The sequence below is a fragment of the Urocitellus parryii genome, chromosome 1 (assembly GCF_045843805.1).
Source record: "Urocitellus parryii isolate mUroPar1 chromosome 1, mUroPar1.hap1, whole genome shotgun sequence".
Lineage (NCBI taxonomy): Eukaryota > Metazoa > Chordata > Mammalia > Rodentia > Sciuridae > Urocitellus > Urocitellus parryii.
This window is the reverse complement of record NC_135531.1, coordinates 182,876,267-182,892,147: the sequence shown is the minus strand read 5'-3', so window position 1 is coordinate 182,892,147 and position 15,881 is coordinate 182,876,267. Positions and strand designations below refer to the sequence as shown.

Genomic DNA, 15,881 nt, shown 5'->3' with positions numbered 1-15,881 from the left:
TGTGCATGTGAGGCAAGCACACTATCAACAGAGCTATATCCCTAGACCCACTGTGGCGGGCTTTTAAAAAATATTTTTTAGTTGTAGATGGACACAATACCTTTATCCTTATGTAGCACCTTACATGTGCTAGGTGAGCGCTCTACCATGGAGCCCCAGCCCCAGCCCCAGCCCCAGTCTTTGCAGTACCAAAATTGTGGGATGGTATGTGGATGGCTGTGTGACTGTTACCCCTGCGCTCATGTGTAGCTGGGCCAAATGGAGTGAGAAGAGGGTGCAGCCATTAGGTAGCCCTGGGAACCACCCTATAGGGTGGGGCTGGAGAGTAAGAAAACTCTTAACTATAGTTCAACACAGAATAGCAATGAATCCAAGTATTTTTCTGTGTGTGTGTGTGTGTGTGTGTGTGTGTGTGTGCGCGTGTGCGTGTGAGAGAGAGAGAGAGAGAGAGAGAGAGAGATATTAATTTCAGATTTTTGTTGTATTGTTTTTGGTGCTGGGAAGTAAATCCAGGGCCTCACACATGTCAGGTAAGAGTTCTATCAGAGACTCAACCCAGCCCTTGACTTAACAGATTGAAGAGAAAAAGCATCCATGTGCTCAACAATGGTTTATCTTTTTCTTTTTTAAACTGTACCCACGTAAGCACCAATTTTATTCTAAATAATAGCATAATTCTGAGAACTTTCTTAAAATATTTTACAAAAAGTCACCTAGGCATTATAAACCCTGCAAATGCCATGTTATACTACCATAAACCAAAACATTCCCCGAACTCCACAGATTTCATTTAAAAGGTTGGAAAAAAACTCTTTCTATTTGTCTTTCATGATAATGATGCTACTGATTACTTGGTAGAATTTTAGTTACTCTGCTGACTTTTACACTTTTACAAACGAGCGACACATATTATGTATTATGTGTATGTATATATGTATGTATGTGTGTGTGTGTGTGTGTGTGTGTGTGTGTGTGTGTGCAGATGGACAGATAGATAAAACAAATCAGCCTAATAACTCACATTGAAGACCAGGGAGTTGTATTTTGTTAAAACCAAATTGAACTGAGTTGAACTTAAGTTCATTCAGAGAAAGACATGCTCCGGTTGGGTTGTCCTTAAAGCATCAGATGAATTGTAAAAAGTTCAAAGAGCTTCTTACTACTCTTTTTTTTTTTTTTTTTTTTTGGTCCTGGGGATTGAACTCAGGGATGCTTTACCACTGAGCTATAACCCCTCCCCTTTTTCTGTTTGTATTTTGAAATGGTGTCTAACTCAGTTTGCCATGTTAAATTGCTGAGGTTGGCCTTGAATGTGCAATCCTCCTGCCTCAGCCTCCTAAGTCTGCAGGTGTGTGCCCCCCATTCTGTAGAATAATACTGAGAATAATACCGAGTTTTATTCCCCCTAGATTTTGGAGATCAAACTTACATTAAGATGACGATAATGAAGTTAAGCTGTGTATAATTGCTGTGACTGGATGATGCTGGATTGAAACAGGCTGTGAATTCAGTTGTATATAGACCCCTGCTGTCCAGCAATAGGGAGGCTCCTGCTGCCTCCAGCGCCCACTACTTTTGAGTTCTCGCAGAGTTCCCGTTGAGTTCTCGCGGAGCCCGGTAGAGGGCTGAGAGAGTTCCCCGGGAGTGCATGTGGAGTGCCGGTGAGAGTTCGGGCAATAAAGTAGTTCCTGTTTGAACCTACAAGTGCCTCATGGCGACTCTGTTATTTTGTGCCCAGCCAGACTGTGGCATTTCTTCGGGGGCTTCCAGAAAACGTGGCAAAAATTTTCAGAGGGTTTGCTCCCCCCTCCCCCCATACCCCCTCCAGTGCTGGGGATTGGACCGAGGTCTCATACATGATAGACAAGCATTCACCACCAAGCTACATTCCCAGCCCTGATTTCACAAGTTTGAATCTATGGTTGGCTTGCTCCCAAGGCGGAACATTATGATGGAAGGACCTGGCAACCAGGATACAGAGAGAGGTGTTGTGGGGAGGGAGGACGTGACCTAGGTTTTTCAGTCTTGCTAAATTTGTTTGTGGTTTTAACCCTTTCTCTTCTTTTGTCCTTCTTTTCTCCCCAGAAGCAAAACTGATGATGAGAATTTGGTGTTGGTAGTTCTCAAATATTATGAAATTTTTGCTCTATGTCCTAGCTATAGAAATGAATGATACTATTTTGCATGTCTTCAAACTTACAAGTAGTTTCATATATGCCACTTTGGACCTTTTTGTTGAACAGTGTGTTTTTGAGACTTTTCTTACTGATTTGTAGGATTTTTTTCCTTGGGTATTTGTTTTGTTGGTTGCAAATGTCTTCTGTGAATCTGAAACTTTTTCTAGACGACTGTCTTTTATTCCAGAAGATGTAAATTTTAGCATGAGTTCTCTTTATTAATTATTTTTAGTTTAAGAAATCCTTTCCTACCCACAGTCATAGTCTCATATTTTTTAGGAATGTTAATATTTTATTTTTATATTCAGATCCTTCAATCAGTTGGAATTGATTTACTGGTGAGTATGGTGTGAGGCAGGGATTCATGGTTCTGTATAGGTGACCAACTATTCCACAATATTGAAGAAAGAGGGCTCATCTTTTTTTCTCACTGACATAAGTCAAGTTTCCATATGTGTTAAGTCTAATGCGGGCCCCCTGTTGTTTTCCACGGGTCTGTCTTTGTGTCAGAAGATCTGGCTTTAAAGAATTCCGGAGAGTATTATAATGAGTATGAGGAAATGCATGGCACAGTGTGGTTACATATCAGTGAGGCTTTTAAAGTTCATCTCAGAGAAACAAAATCACCTGTATTAGGGATTTGAGCCTCAGAGAGAAGGGGGAGGGTTTGATGTATGGAAGAGGGTCATGATAAATGAATATCAATAAATTCAGGCAAAACACAATGAATAGACTCTGTGAATGTTAGAACCAGAAGGGACCTTTGAAGCAACTGTACAGTTTTGATTCTTTCAAAATTTTTTTCCTTTTTCTTTTTTTTTTTTTCCCTCCGGTCCTGTGGATTGAACCCAGGAATGGGCCTGTTGAGTTACATGTAGGCTGGCCTTGAACTTGAGATCCTCCTGCCTCAGTGAGTTGCTGGGATTACAGGCGTGCACCACCATGCCCAATGCCCTGCTCTGTTGGTGCAATTCTAAGACCAATCTTTGTTGATTTTACAGGTCGCAATTCTGCAATTCAAAAGTGAATTAGAACTCTCATTTCCTGCAGTGATTTATTTCCCCTTTCAAAGCATTGTTTAAAACTGTACGAAACAAACAAACAAACAGTGTTAAGGCTTAATCGGTGTGCATAATAGAAGCAGGTGCTTTCCAGAAGGGAGAAGTTGAAAGAGAACCTTGCACAATTGGGAATGTTCTGGGCCCAGCAAAGGACATCCTGCAAGGGAAGTTTTGGCAGAGTGTGGTAGGTGCTGGAAGCAGATTCTGCTGCTGGCTCTGCAGCTTGCTAGCTGTGTGAGCTTACCTGAGTTGGGTAACCTCTCTGGACCTCTGCTTCCTCCAGGCCAATGGGAATCATAATCCTAACTTCTGTTATTGACTTTGGGGGAGATTTGGGTAGACCCAATAGACTGCCGCCTGTATGCACCCAGTGACTGAACCTATTAGCTGACTCTCAGATGCTCACCTCCCCCCTTCCCCATCTTGTTGAACCTTTCTTGGGATTTCTTTATCATTATTCTTTCTCTTACATGTAGAAACCCCACCCAGTCCTCCCTGCCCATACAGTCATACAGTCTTCCCCTCCTTGTCTTGCGCTCCCCCTCTCCAGTCTGGATAAGTATTGCTTACAGTTGGTGCTCTTTTGTCTCTTAGAAAACTCTCCAAATTCTGCCTTCTACTAGCCTTTTCCTGGCTAATTTGCTGCACCCTAAAGATTTTCACCCTTTGAGGACAAGAGTGTGTCTTTGCAAACTCTCTGCCATTCTGGCCTAGAAGAGCGCTACAGAGAATATCAAAGCATGTCTTGAGCACTTGCTATTCTACAGCCCAGATAGCTCAGGGGGGAGCCAAACAGCTGCACCCTGGGCCTTCCAGAGCCCACTGCATGGCCCCTGCTTATGCCCAGAAATGACTCTGGCCAAGCAGCGAAGTGCCCTGTGCCCTAGGTCAACGAGGCCCACCTGTCCTCCTTCTTCAGAAGTCTGTGACTCTGTGGTGGTGTGGTGCTGAGCTGCAGGAGCAGTTGGGAAAGTGTCTGCTCCCCGTGTGTTGGCCTGGTGACATTCACAGACAGGGCAGCTGGATGTCCAGCTTTAGGCCCAGCAAGGCCGGGAGGAGCAGTGTGGCTAGGGAGGGGCCCTTGAGGGTGCTTGTGTGAGATGACAGGGTAAAGAGGGGAGATAGGAGGGAGAAGCATCCACATCAGGCTGCTGATATGGAGAGGGCAAGCATGGCTGGGGTCCTGGTCTAAAGCCCCATACGGTGGCTGTGACCAGTGGCTGTGACTGTGAGTTGCTGTCCCTTAGTGCAGACTTGGAAACTACTCTCCCTGAGACAGGAGGTGCCTCCTCCTTGCCTAAGTTGAGATTGCCCTGGGGAGCCCTGGGTCAGTGCAAATTGGCCCCCCGGGCACCTGTAAACTCACCTAATGACCACTTGGGCCTTGGGCCTCATGCCAGCGCCATCTACATTCTTCATCAGGAAAGGCGGAGGACACTGGAAAAACCAGTTAGGGTGTGTAATGTTCTTTTTTATGTCCACAGGGAGTGTTGGACTCCTGGTTCAGGAGCCCAGAAATGTATCTTTAAAATTTGCCTTTTCCAAAAAGTTAGCTGTGAAATGGGGCAGCCAGACCCAGGAATCCTGTCTTCTGAGCAGGCAGGAGGGCAGGACAGGGGCTGGGGTTCGCTCCTCTTGCCTGGGATGTGGAAGGCACCCAGCCCAGCCCCCTGAGCAGGGCTGGGGCTTGGAGTGTGCCCAGATGTGCTGGCTGGTCATGTCATAAGGTAACACTGACAAAGGCATGTTTGTGGAAGCCAGGCAGCCTCCACCACTAGACCTCACCAGGTCCAGTGGAGGCAAGGTGTAGAAGCCCCATGATGCACACCTGGGTCACTGGTCCCCTCCATGTCCCTGGGATTCACGGGGTACTTGGCTTGTCATTGTTGCTCAGCAGATATTTGGAATGAATGATTTAGTTTTCTGTTCTTTTTGCCATTCTGTTGTTCACTGAGGAGGGGGAAGGAATGACTTTGTGTTCTGCGAAAAAGCTCTTATATTAATTCCACAAGCAGACCCAAATAGAATTCTAGAACATTCCAAGTCCTGTCCCCAGCTACTTGGAGCGAGGCTGTCACAAAAGAAAGTACCTGTGTTGACTTAAATCGCTGGAGGGATGTTCTCCAGTAGTTTTGGAGATTGGAGGTGGGAAATCCGCAGGTATTTCTGCTCCTGGAGGGTCTAGAACAGGTGGTTCCTGCTTGTCATGCGGGTCCAGGTTTTCCTGGACTTGTGGCCACATCACTCCCGTCAGTGCTTCTGAGGTCACACGGCTGCCACCTCCTGTGTCCCTCATAAAGACACTTGTCGTTGGATTTAGGGCTCACCAGGATAATCCGGGATTATCTCATCCCAGAATCCTTAATTATATCTGCCAAGTCGTTTTCCAAATATCAGGTCACTTTTCCATGTTCTGGTGAGTAGGACATGACATAGCTTGTTGGGGACCATCATGCAACCCACTGGACGGGTGTGTGGGGTCTTAATACATTTCTCTCTCTCTCTCTCTCTCTCTCTCTCTCTCTCTCTCTCTCTCTCTCTCTCATGATACTGAGGATCAAACTGCATGCCTGCTGTATTCTAGGCAAACTACGGAACTACATCCCCAGTTCTTGCATTTTTCTAATGAATTTTTTTCTTTGCTTTTGCTTTGTTTTGTTTAGATGTTTAATAGCTGTTAGCTCCTGGGTTTGCTGTTCCTAATTTGTTGTTTGCATTCCCAAATTTATATACTTTAACCATTAGCCTCCCTTTCTCCCCTTAAGAAGCTGACTTGACTTGGTTATGGTGGTGCCTGCCTATAATCCCAGTGACTTGGGAGACTGAGACAGGAGGATCACAAGTTTTAGGCCAGCCTCCACAATTTAGTAAGACCCCAAATAAAATCTCAAAATAAAACATAAAAAAGTGTAGCTCAGGGGTAGATCACCTCTGGGTTGAGAAAGAGAGAAGAAAAGCAAACTAAAGAAATGGGAGTTTTTATTTCGGTGGTAACTTATTTGGGTATTTGTTGCGAGGGGAAGATCTGTACTTTGAGAAAAATAGCTAGTTTCTACTTGGTATAAAATGCCACAGATCTGTAACATGAGAGAAAAATCCCATGGAAATCCAGGCGAGGTCTATAGTTTGGGGAATTATATTGTGCAAATGTCAGTTTTCTGGTTTGGATAATGTACCTTAGTTATACTAGATGCCACCTCTGAGGGATATCTTCAGTCCATAATTATATTAGAAATACAAAGGGGTTGGGGAAGGTGGTGCAGGTCATTGGTAGATTACTTACCTGGCATGAGTGTAGCTGTGGATTGGACCAACACTCAAAAAAAAAAAATCCAATCCCAATGGTTAAATAATTTATTTTTGTATATCTTATTAAGTTGTGATGAGTGCTAGGGTGTTTCAGAATTGTAGTTTAATATTTAACTTGGGGAAAAATTGACATCATCTGATACAGGGACACACTGTATCCTGTTTATGCAAGCTGCATTTTTTTCAATGATGTGTGGGGTGGTCTTCAGGCTGTTTGCACATCCGTTGAGCTTTGTTGTTATTATGGATGGCTGTTTTTTCCACTTGCACTCTTTCACCAGCTTGTGCTGGTTTTATGTCACACTGCCTAGGATCCCCACACCCTTCAAATACATGAAATTCCTTGAACTCTGGAAAATGCTTTTCATTCTACCATTAGAGAAAATGTTTAACAGGCTTTTTCGTTAAACCTGTGCTCAGGAATGGCGTGGTCAGTTATTTACTCAGTAGTGTGGATTTAGGTAGCTGTGGTTTGTTTTCATCCAGGTGTGTGTGTGTGTGGGGGGGGTGAGTGAAGACAGATGGTTAAGTTCTAGAATTTTCATTTTATTACTTTGGTACTGGGGATGGAACCACGGACCTACATTCTCAGTCCTTTTTATTTCATTTTTAATTTTGAGACAGGGTCTTGCTAAGTGACCCTCCTGCCTCAGCCTCCCTAGTCGCTTGGATGTCAGGCTTGTGCCACTGCCCGGTATGCTCTGTAATTTTCATGCTAACTATATTTGCCTGGGTTCTGTTTGTGGGCAATTGCAGAGCACTGTCCCTGTAGGGTCCCATGGTACATTTCTTGGGGTATCCCAGGCCCAACCACGCTGGACAGACAGGCTGGGTCATTAGTCCAGAGAGTGAGTGGAGATGGCCATGCACTTTTTTTTTCTATTTAACTCCTCAGTCCCTTGAGGCCTGGGTGAGCACTGAGGGCCATTAGGTGGGTGAACCCCTAGTTTGGAAACAACTCAGAAATGGAAAATGTACCTTAACCCTCCCTTCCAGGTCAGTCGTATGAAATCCGGCTGCTGGAGAACCGGAAGCTGGGGGACTTTCAGGATCTGAACACTAAATATGTCAAGGTAAGCTTCTGGGGGCACTTCCATTCCAGGGGAGGGGGTGATTGGGGTCTGAGCACAGGGGCTTGCAGGGAGAGGTGGGTTTCTACTTGGGCCCCATTGGTGAGCTGCAGCCTCCATTCCGTTCCTGGAGCACATTGTCCCAGTGGGAATAGAAAAGCCAGGCCAGCCGAATGGGAGGGGGGGCCGTGGGCAGAGGGTCTTGGGCCGATGTAGCTGATGTAGCAGGCTCTAGGACAAACAGCGGATTCAAACCTGGCTTTGCCACTTATTAAATCATTCTGAGCTTGTTTGCCCACCTGCACAAAAAGGTTTATAAGTTAGATGTGTATGTAAAATGGTTTATTATCCTGAAAAAAAATGGTAGTCATTTTTTTCTTTACCATTGTCAGTATTATTGGGGTTCAGAGGAGAGGGTTGTACGTGGAACCTGAGAACCGGGAAAGGAAACCCCAAGAGGAGAGGCCTTGAAAGGTGGAGATGTGGGCTTCTCTTGGGCTCCCCTTGGCCTCCCCATCCAGCTGTTCCTCATCTGCCTCTCCCCTAGAGCATCATCCGTGTGGTTTTCCATGACCGCCGGCTACAGTACACGGAGCACCAGCAGCTGGAAGGCTGGCGGTGGAGCCGGCCTGGGGACCGCATCCTGGACATTGGTGAGTCTCCCCGGCCAGTTCCCGCCTCAGGCACTCAGGCCACATTGGGCTTGTTTGTGGACGCCCTCTGGACCCTGCCTGCAGGGTGTTTTGGTGTAGCCCTGCCCTGTGGGAGATAGCAGAGGTGACCCCGCCATTGGTTCCTGCCCTTAGGGCAGTCCCTTATTTATAAGCAAAGAAAGTGCTGTGGAATTCAAGACTTCCTGTAGGGGAGTTTCCATGAAGCTTTGTAGAAAGATAGGGAACCCCCTTCTTAGAGGCCTGGCCATTTTTTTCATTTTTCCATTTCTCCCAATGCCTGTTCCATGGGAATCACTCAAGAAAAGCTAGGAGATCATTTCTTCTTTATAATTCCATTAATCTTATTGTATCTAAAACTATTAGGATAGTTATACTAGGATAGTTTTATTGTATACAAAACTATAAAGGAGTTTGATAAGTATCAAGGAGAAGAGTGAGCACCGTAGAGATAGATGGACCATTGAAATGGAATTTGGGGGGCTCAGGTACCAGCCCCAATCCTTCATCCCCTAGGGGCCAGGTGGTTTTTGGAATTCAGAAGCTGGAGTGATGGTTGGCTGTAGTATACTTGAAGCATCAGGGAACGCTTTCATCAGGTGATCAAGCACAATATTTCTATGGCAAAATAAAATGACAACTCACAAAATAGGATAAAGACTCCTAGGAGCTCTGGGCTGATTCAGGTCCAGCTGTGCCTTGGAGGAGTTATTCAAAACCTGGCTTCCAGAACTTTTGGCATTTCAAATTGTGGTGCAGGAATTTGAGACTGTGATAAAGTATCTTTCCCTCAACATTCAAGAGAGGCTGACAGTTGCCCTTTTGTGTATGTGTGTGTGTGTGTACAGATATTCCACTGTCTGTTGGTATCTTGGACCCCAGGGCCAGCCCAACCCAGCTGAACGCAGTTGAGTTTCTGTGGGACCCTGCGAAGAGAGCCTCTGCATTCATTCAGGTGAGTGGGAGAGCTTTGGGGTCCAGCTTGTAGTTTCTCAAAACCAGCCTATCTGGAAGGGTTCTCTGTTGAAGGAAACTGAGGAGAGAAGAATCAGAAGTAGCTGGGGACAGGACTTGGAATGTTCTAGAATTCTATCTGGGGTCTGCTTATGGGATGAATATAAGAACTTTTTCAAAACCAGTATCTCCTAGCATAAATAATTGGAAGTCTTTTCTCCACTAAGGTTTCTGCTATTGAATGAGTTAGTTCATTATCTGCTCCCGGTGTGGGTCCCACATTGTATTGTGCAGGACCTGAGGGCAGCGGGGGAGGGTGTGGCCAGTGCATTGGGTAGAGTTCTGGGCTCCCTTGGGCTCTCACTTACTCTCACCTCGGATTTCTGAGCAAGTTTTGAACCTTTTCATTTCCCCCACCCATTTTATACATCAGAAAGCCATTGACTCAATGTCAGTTCCATGGGAATCACTCCAGAAGAGCTAGGGGGTCATTTCTTTTTTATAGTTACATTAATCTTATTGTATGTAAAACTATTATGATGTTATAATAACATTGTATTATCGTAACATTACTACAGCCTTCTCACCATAAATATGTATCTAGTGCTCTCTATGCAGTAGATACTTACTGGAAATACAGTCATGGTCTCAATGTTCTGGTGATGCTTTGAGCCTGGTCCCGGTCACCCGGGCACCAGGATATTAAAGAGGGGTCAGAGAAGGGTGTGCTGGATCTGTCCTGAGATCCTAGGGTTTGCCAAGGGAGGGTCCTTGGGTGAGGAGAGAGGGTGGATCCATTGAGGTCAGTGGCTTGGAGTAGTGACAAGCATTTAGTTGATCATGAGGGCCTCTGAGGTCCAGGGACAGAGGTGGGGGAGGACATATCCTGCAGGTAGAAAATGGGGGAGCTGTTGGCCTGATGGGGTGGATGTGGAGTTGAGAAAGCAAGAAGGTCGAGGCAGGGATGAGGGAGAGACCCCCGGGAGTCTGCGCCCCCACCTGACTCCCTGCCTGGCCTTCCCCTCCCAGGTACATTGTATCAGCACAGAATTCACCCAGAGGAAGCACGGGGGTGAGAAGGGTGTGCCTTTCCGGGTGCAGATCGACACATTTAAGCAGAGTGAGAATGGAGAGTACTCGGAGCACTTGCACTCGGCCAGCTGCCAGATCAAAGTGTTCAAGGTAGGACCGCCTCACCGTCTTTACCTGGCCATGGGTCATGTCTGCCTGCAGCAACACCACAAGGTCGACCTGCGTGCTCTCAGGCCCGGCCAGGAATGGAGGGAGCGGGTGCCCCAGGGCTTCTACCTGGGCCCCGAGTGGGCCTGCACATGGCACGTCTGTTTGGGCCATGGGTCTGCCCCTGTCCCTTTTCTGCAGGGACCTCTTCTCACCTGTGACACCTGCTCAACTTTCTTCAGAAGCTTTGAGATCTCTGGATTTCCATACTTGACTATAAGATTAATTGGATTTGCATATTTCCTCTCAAGCACTTTGAAGTTGCCCACGGATTCTCACATGAAGGCAGGCAGCTCCTTTTCTTGGGGGCCTGGCCATTTTTCCCTCTGCAGTGGCCTTCCCTTAGAAAAAGAGGACTGGAGCCATGCTTGGTGGTGCACGCCTGTAATCCTAGTGACTTGGGAGGCTGAGGCAGGAGGATCACAAGTTTAAACCAGCCTCAGCAACTTAGTGAGGCCCTTTCTCAAAAATAAAAAGAAGGGGGTGGGGGGTGGTGTAGGACTGGGGAGGATGTGGCACAGTAGTTAAATGGCCCTGGGTTCAATTCCTGATACCAAAAAAAAAAAAAAAAAAAAAAAAGAGGGGATTGGGTCGAGGCAGGAGAATTACCAAGTTGGAGGCCACCTTCAGCAACTTAGTGAAACCCTGTCTGAAAATTTAAGAATTTTACAAAAGGTTTGGGAATGTAGTTCAATGGTAGAGTGCTTGCCTAGTACACATGAGGTCCTGGGTTCCATCCCTAGCCCTGGAGGGGGAAAAAAAAGGATGTCTTAGAAAAACATTTTCAGAGGTGATTTCCTATCTCTCCCCTTCTTGCTTCATCCCGTGCATTCACCTGTCACTGTTTCTCATCTAAAGTCTGCACTGATTATTTCCTGGCCATGGGAGCCAGCATTCCAGCTGCTTGTCCCACATGCCCTCAGGGAGGCGAGGGATGCTGTAAGGCCTGTGTCATTATCTAGGCATGAGGATGGCCCTTGTCCATGCAGGCCTGCAGCCCTGTGGCCTGCACATCTAATCTGCCTGTTTGGCCCTGGTGACTCCAGCAGGGCCCTAAAGAGAGAGGGTGGAGCTACCTTGTGGGGAGGAATTGCCTTGAGTCACCTGCCCGCATGCAGGCCCCATAGGCCCCTCTTCACGTCCAGGTGAAATTGGAACCTGCTGAAAAAATTCCATTTCCTGGAGCTGAAAAATCCAAGAATCAGGGACTCATTAGAGAGAAACACAGGTCTGAGTTGATCTTCCTGAGCTGGGAAAGGGATGTGGAGGTAAATACCCACAGGTAGAGCCCTAAGCCCTGGGGGCTGAGCCGTTGAGGCTGTTTCCAAGTACCTGGTGGCCCCTGAAGCCAGGGCTGGGTGTCATCCTGTGTAGCATCTTCCAAAGAATCTGGTACTAAGACCTTGGCAGGGGTTCCTGGAACTCGCCAGTCCCAGAATCTTATGGAAGAGGCCATGCTGTCTGCCCTCAGGGGACCCTGCAGTGACAGGTCTGGCTCCTGAGGACTGTGGGCAGAGAGAGGACTTGTGGCCCTGGGCAGTCTCAGTGGATTAATCTGGATACCATGTCACTGACCTCCACCTCGGGCAGGGAGGACAGCATTTGTCTCTCCTGCTGGAGGACCAGCACCCTTCAGGAACCTGCTGAGGACCGGGAAGCTTGGAAAGAGGGCTTCCCAGGAAGGTGGGAGGATCCCTGTTGCTAATTACCCCAGATTTAGTGGCTGAAAATAAAGCACATTCATCACGTGAGCCCCGGGGGTTTGAGATTGGCCTAGGCAACATAGTGAGACCCTGTCTCCAAACAAACAAGAAAAACTTATGTGCATTGACTGTCTGACAGTGTGCTGGCAGGACAGGAGGCTGACATGGGTGACACTGAGCCCATGGTGTCATCTAGCCTGCAGCTCCTTCCTGGAGGCTTCAGGGAGAATTGTTCTGTCCTTTTGCAAGCCTCCAGGGGCCTCTCCATTCCTTGGCCTGAGGCCCTGGCTCCACCCTCAAGAGTTGGTAGGAGCCATTCCTTGTCCTTGTCATAGAGTATGGGGTAGGGGGGGGCTGAGTGAGGTTATGGCTCAGCAGTAGAGTGCTCACCTAACATGCGCAAGGCCCTGAGTTCAATCCTCAGCACCACATAAAATAAATAAACAAAGGTATTTTGTCCAACTACAACTAAAAATAAATATTTAAAAAAAGATACTCAGGATCATCTTCTGTCTGTCAGTTGATTAACCATCTCAACACCGTCTGCAAACATACGCCCCCCTTTGCCACATAAAGTAATGTCCCCAAGTCCAGGGGGTTGGAGCATGTTCACCTTTGGGGACCAGACGCTGCAGGCTGCACACACCCATCCACTGGGCACTGGAGCTTCGGGCCTTCTGCCCACTCTGGGATCTGGTCATTCTCTTCCTCCCTGGACATCTCCGTGGCTGCGTGGCTGGTGGTCTTCACCTGGCCTGCAGTTCCTTTTTATGGTGACCCCTCTTCCCTACCATCAAGCTGGGTTCCTCTCTCACAGGTGGAAGCTCACCACGAAGACAGCACCTCCCTTTAATTCTGCTGTGTTCACTGTGTGTGCCCTGGGGATGAGTCACCGTGCTGGGTGGCTGGGGCAGGGGATAAGGGCTGGGTCTCTGCCCTCTCCCTGCACCACCCACTCTCTCCAGCTGGACACCTGGAGCTCAGGCTTGAGGGGTCTTTCCCCTAAGCTCCTGGACCACTCACCAGGTGCTGCTTAGGGAACTGGGCTGGAAGCGTCCATATCCAAGTCTCCTAAAGGAGGCCTTAGCAGTCCCCACCAGGAGGAGCAGCCCTGGGGAGCTACAAACACCCACCTGCTCTCATTCACAGTGTTCACAGAGGAGTGCAGAAGCTCGGCTGGACTGCCCACCATCCCTCTGACCCTGTCCACCTGAAGGGTTGGAGTTGTTCTCTGTGTCTTTATGGGGTATTGGGGTTATGGAGGAAAGGGCCAGTCCTGCTCTGATCCACGAGCTCGTGAAGGCCTCATGAGGCTGGTGCTGTGGTCCCCAAACGCTCATGCTTGGCTGTGATCTAGCTGTAATCCCTTACCTGTGGTTTCTGGGCACAATGGAGAGGCCTCCTTGAGGGACAGGGTCTTGGGGGTGGAGAGGGACGTCTAGATAGGGCTGCCACACACCTGTCACTCACTGAGTGCTTGATCTGTCCTCCATGTCCCCATCTGGCCCTGAAGGCCTGTCCTGCCTCTGTCCAGGATGGGCATCCATCACCCTGAAGGATGCTTCCCTGAAACCCCTTGACTGGGAACCCAAAAATTGTCGCTGGAGGAAAGCACTGAAAAGAAAATCTCCAAAGGTGCCATCGAACCTGGACTTTTTGCCACCACGTGTACTTAGCAAGACTGCTCGGTTGTGCAGCCGTCATCTTTCTCCTGTTCATTGACAAGAGTGGGAGCTTGTCAGGGAAACACGGCAGAGCAGACAGTGAGGCCAAGAGGGCCCCGGGCTGACGCTGCTCACCTGGGCACCCAGGTGGACCCTGAGCCTGCACCTGCGAAGTCTCCAGCTCTGAGGAGCCACTCAGCCCTCATCCAGCCTCCTGATCCCTAAAGACAGGAAGGACGGTATCTCTGAGGCCTGGCCAGCCTTTGTAAGTGGCTCGGGTTTGCTGGGCACCCAGGATCGGAGCCTCTCCTGCTGTAACTTAGCCTTGTCAGGACAGAGGTGGTACTCGGCAGTGTGGACCCTGTGACAATACCCTGTGAGCTGAGGTCTTGGCAGGAGTGCTCAGAGTTGGAGACCAGCAGGCACGCAGCGTCCCTCTACCTCTGGACATCCCCGGGGATGCATTGCTGTGTGTCCTGGCTCCCCAGGATTCCTTTCCATAAACCACTGGGCATCAGTAACAATTTTTTTTTTTCTAAGCCCTTCCCTGGGATTTGCCAGGTGGCAGGCCCAAGATTCCATGTGTCGGAGCACAGGGAGGTCAGAGCATTGCTGTCCTGTTCAGGAGATCCTGCCCGCACTGTGTGGCCCTGGAGCAAGGCAGGGAGTGGGTAGGACTAGAGTCTTTCTCCTTAGCCTGTTTTGGAATAATTGGACCCTGTGCTTTGTCTACTTGTAGCCCAAAGGAGCTGATCGGAAACAGAAGACCGACCGGGAGAAGATGGAGAAAAGAACAGCTCAGGAGAAGGAGAAGTACCAGCCGTCCTACGAAACCACCATTCTCACAGAGGTGAGCCCCAGGCTGGGCACAGACTTTTCCAGGGCCCTCTGCCAGGAACATGGCTGTGGTTCAGTCTTGGAAGATTTCCCACCTGGGTGAGAGCTTCACTGGAGCCCATTCAGTTGTGGCGTGTGCCCTGTGGGACTCGTGTTCATCTGATAAGACCCAGAGGTTGGGGATACATTCCAGAAACCACTGTTTGAGCTCTCTGCTGCCTTGGAATGCATTTGCAGTAGTGGGGGACGTTTTTGTTATTTTGAAGATGTGCTTTATTACACAGCTCAAAATCCAAAAGAGTTTTTAACCCCCCAAAAAAGCCCTCCTGTGGCTGCCCCGGCCTCTCAGCTTCTCAGTCCAGGGCAGCTGGTATGTCTGGTCCCAGGTGTATTGACTTGACCTTCTCTGTAGGTAGGCCAGTGTGCACACACCTTGGCCCTACTCCTGCATCTGCACACCAACAGAGTGTGACACTCTATTCTGTACCATGCTTTTTTTTAACAGCTTATTTGGCATCTGATTCTATTCTTTCGAGGTTCCTTACCTGGCCATGTGTCATATACATGTGATGGTTTGTTGGTGCAGAGAAGGTTCTTTCCGGATTCTGTCATTCAGATGGGTGTGCAGCTGGTATCTGGCAGGTGCAGGTTTGCATGTGGGAACAATGTCTGCAGGGTTCCATTCTCAGTAGGGTCAGATTGCTTAACACTGGCTTCTGTGGGAGGGTGGGGTCGGGATGGGACAGTGCATGCGGGGCAAGTGTTCTACCACTGAGCTACAGCCCCAGCCCTTTGTTATCTTATTATTAAGCAACCATTCTACAGTCAGACCAACTAACTGGCACTGGTGTTTGTTCATTGACTAATTGGGTTTATTACCAGGGCAGGTATAAGACCCATGTTGGCCATGGGGCGAGGGGTTGGAGGTTGGGTTAGGGTGGGGCTTGGGCACAGAATGTCCTGCTGTTCTTACATTCCTATGTGTGTAATAAGCCACATGTAGAAGAGTGTTTGCAATAAGACAGTGTGAAAGCTAATGTAGTGTTAGGTGATGCACACCCATAGTCATCTCAGCAACTTGGGAGGCTGAGTTAGGAGGACTGCAAGTTTGAGGCCAGCCATGGCAATTGATAGCGAGACCCTGTCTCAAAGTAAAAAATAAAAATGGGCTGGGGATGTGGCCCAGTGGTTAAGTA

General features: G+C 48.2%; 1 protein-coding gene across 1 annotated transcript in view; it reads left to right on the top strand.

Annotated features, from left to right (window-relative positions):
* Tfcp2l1 (transcription factor CP2 like 1) overlaps window positions 1-15,881 on the top strand; it is a 55,392-nt gene that overhangs the window by 25,858 nt on the left and 13,653 nt on the right. The window contains exons 3-7 of the mRNA XM_026408865.2: window positions 7,544-7,620; window positions 8,165-8,270; window positions 9,137-9,243; window positions 10,272-10,424; window positions 14,588-14,698. Of these exons, the coding sequence (XP_026264650.1) occupies window positions 7,544-7,620; window positions 8,165-8,270; window positions 9,137-9,243; window positions 10,272-10,424; window positions 14,588-14,698 (554 nt within the window). The remainder of the gene's footprint in view (window positions 1-7,543; window positions 7,621-8,164; window positions 8,271-9,136; window positions 9,244-10,271; window positions 10,425-14,587; window positions 14,699-15,881) is intronic.